Source organism: Leopardus geoffroyi, chromosome D1 (genome assembly GCF_018350155.1).
Source record: "Leopardus geoffroyi isolate Oge1 chromosome D1, O.geoffroyi_Oge1_pat1.0, whole genome shotgun sequence".
NCBI classification, from domain to species: Eukaryota; Metazoa; Chordata; class Mammalia; order Carnivora; family Felidae; genus Leopardus; species Leopardus geoffroyi.
The window spans coordinates 60,728,342-60,729,509 of record NC_059329.1 but is presented as its reverse complement, the minus strand read 5'-3'; the positions used below and the strand labels follow the sequence as shown (position 1 = coordinate 60,729,509).

Sequence of the window (1,168 nt, the reverse complement as noted above, 5' to 3'; positions counted from 1 at the left end):
TTCTACCTCTGCCCCATCATTTAGACTTTAGACTCAGTTTTTCCAGGATTTTTACTCTAATCTGCCAACTTTTTACACAATACACAATGGGATTCATCAAAGGTGGTACCAACAAGAATGCATCAGCTATCAGAATCATAGCCAAAGGGGATTTATGCTTGGAAAAGTGATGTATGGTAGCCAAGGTGGTGATGGGCACAAAGAAGATGAGCACAGCACAGATGTGGGACACGCAGGTATTAAGAGCTTTAAGTTGCTCCCCATGGGATGCAATACCCAATACAGTCTTCAGGTTGAACACATAGGAAACAGCAATGAAAACACTGTCTGACATCATGCAGAGTGCAACAAACAGACCATAGTAAAAGTTAACCCTATTATCAGAGCAGGCCAGTTTCATGACATCCTGGTGGAGACAGTAGGAGTGTGAGAGCAGGTGTTTATTACAGTATCTGAGTCTATTTAAAGTGAAAGGAAGAGGAAGAACTAGTAGAATGCTTTTAATATCAAATATCAGCCCACGATGCCAAATTCTGGAGCTGGTAAGAATGGAATTATACCTCAGAGGGTTGCAAATGGCTGGAAAGCAATCAAAGGACATGATCAAGAGCATTGAGGATTCCATGCCTGTGAATCCATGGATGAAAAATTCCTGGGCAATACATGCATCAGCAGAAATCTCCATGGCATTGAACAAGAAGATCCTCAGCATAGAGGGAAGAGAAGAGAAAGACAAGCCCAGGTCAGATAGGGCCAGCATGGAGAGGAAATAGTACATAGGCTCATGCAGGAAAGACTCTGTCCTGATGACAAACAGGGTGGTGCAGTTGCCCAGGATGGCCAGGAGGTACATAAAGCAGATGGGGATGGAGATCCAAATGTGTACACTCTCAAACCCTGGGATCCCAACCAATAGGAAGGTGGAGATTTCAATTTCTGAGGTATTAAGAGAAAACATCACAAATAGGTCTCTCATTTATATGCTCCTGGTAGATAAATAACATCAACAACAAATTCTCTTAGTTGTGTGTACTGAACACAATTAAGTTCAGTTGTCAGTTAAATTAAGTATAGCTCATCCTTAGGTATCAAGCAATAATGTAACTTTTTCTATATAAAGAAAAATACAGAGTCGATTTAAATAGGTTCTTCATGATATTCATTTGAG

The 1,168-nt window shown here is 40.8% G+C and overlaps 1 protein-coding gene across 1 annotated transcript; it reads right to left on the bottom strand.

Moving 5' to 3' along the window:
• Nucleotides 1-16: 16 nt before the first annotated feature.
• LOC123602432 (olfactory receptor 51A7-like) lies at nt 17-958 on the bottom strand. Its single transcript, XM_045486921.1, has one exon. It carries the CDS (start codon nt 956-958, stop codon nt 17-19), a length of 942 nt encoding a protein of 313 aa, XP_045342877.1.
• Nucleotides 959-1,168: the final 210 nt, after the last annotated feature.

Excerpts from the sequence above, each read along its gene's own strand:
- LOC123602432 (XM_045486921.1), bottom strand. The coding sequence starts at position 958 with ATGTTTTCTCTTAATACCTCAGAAATTGAAATCTCCACCTTCCTATTG.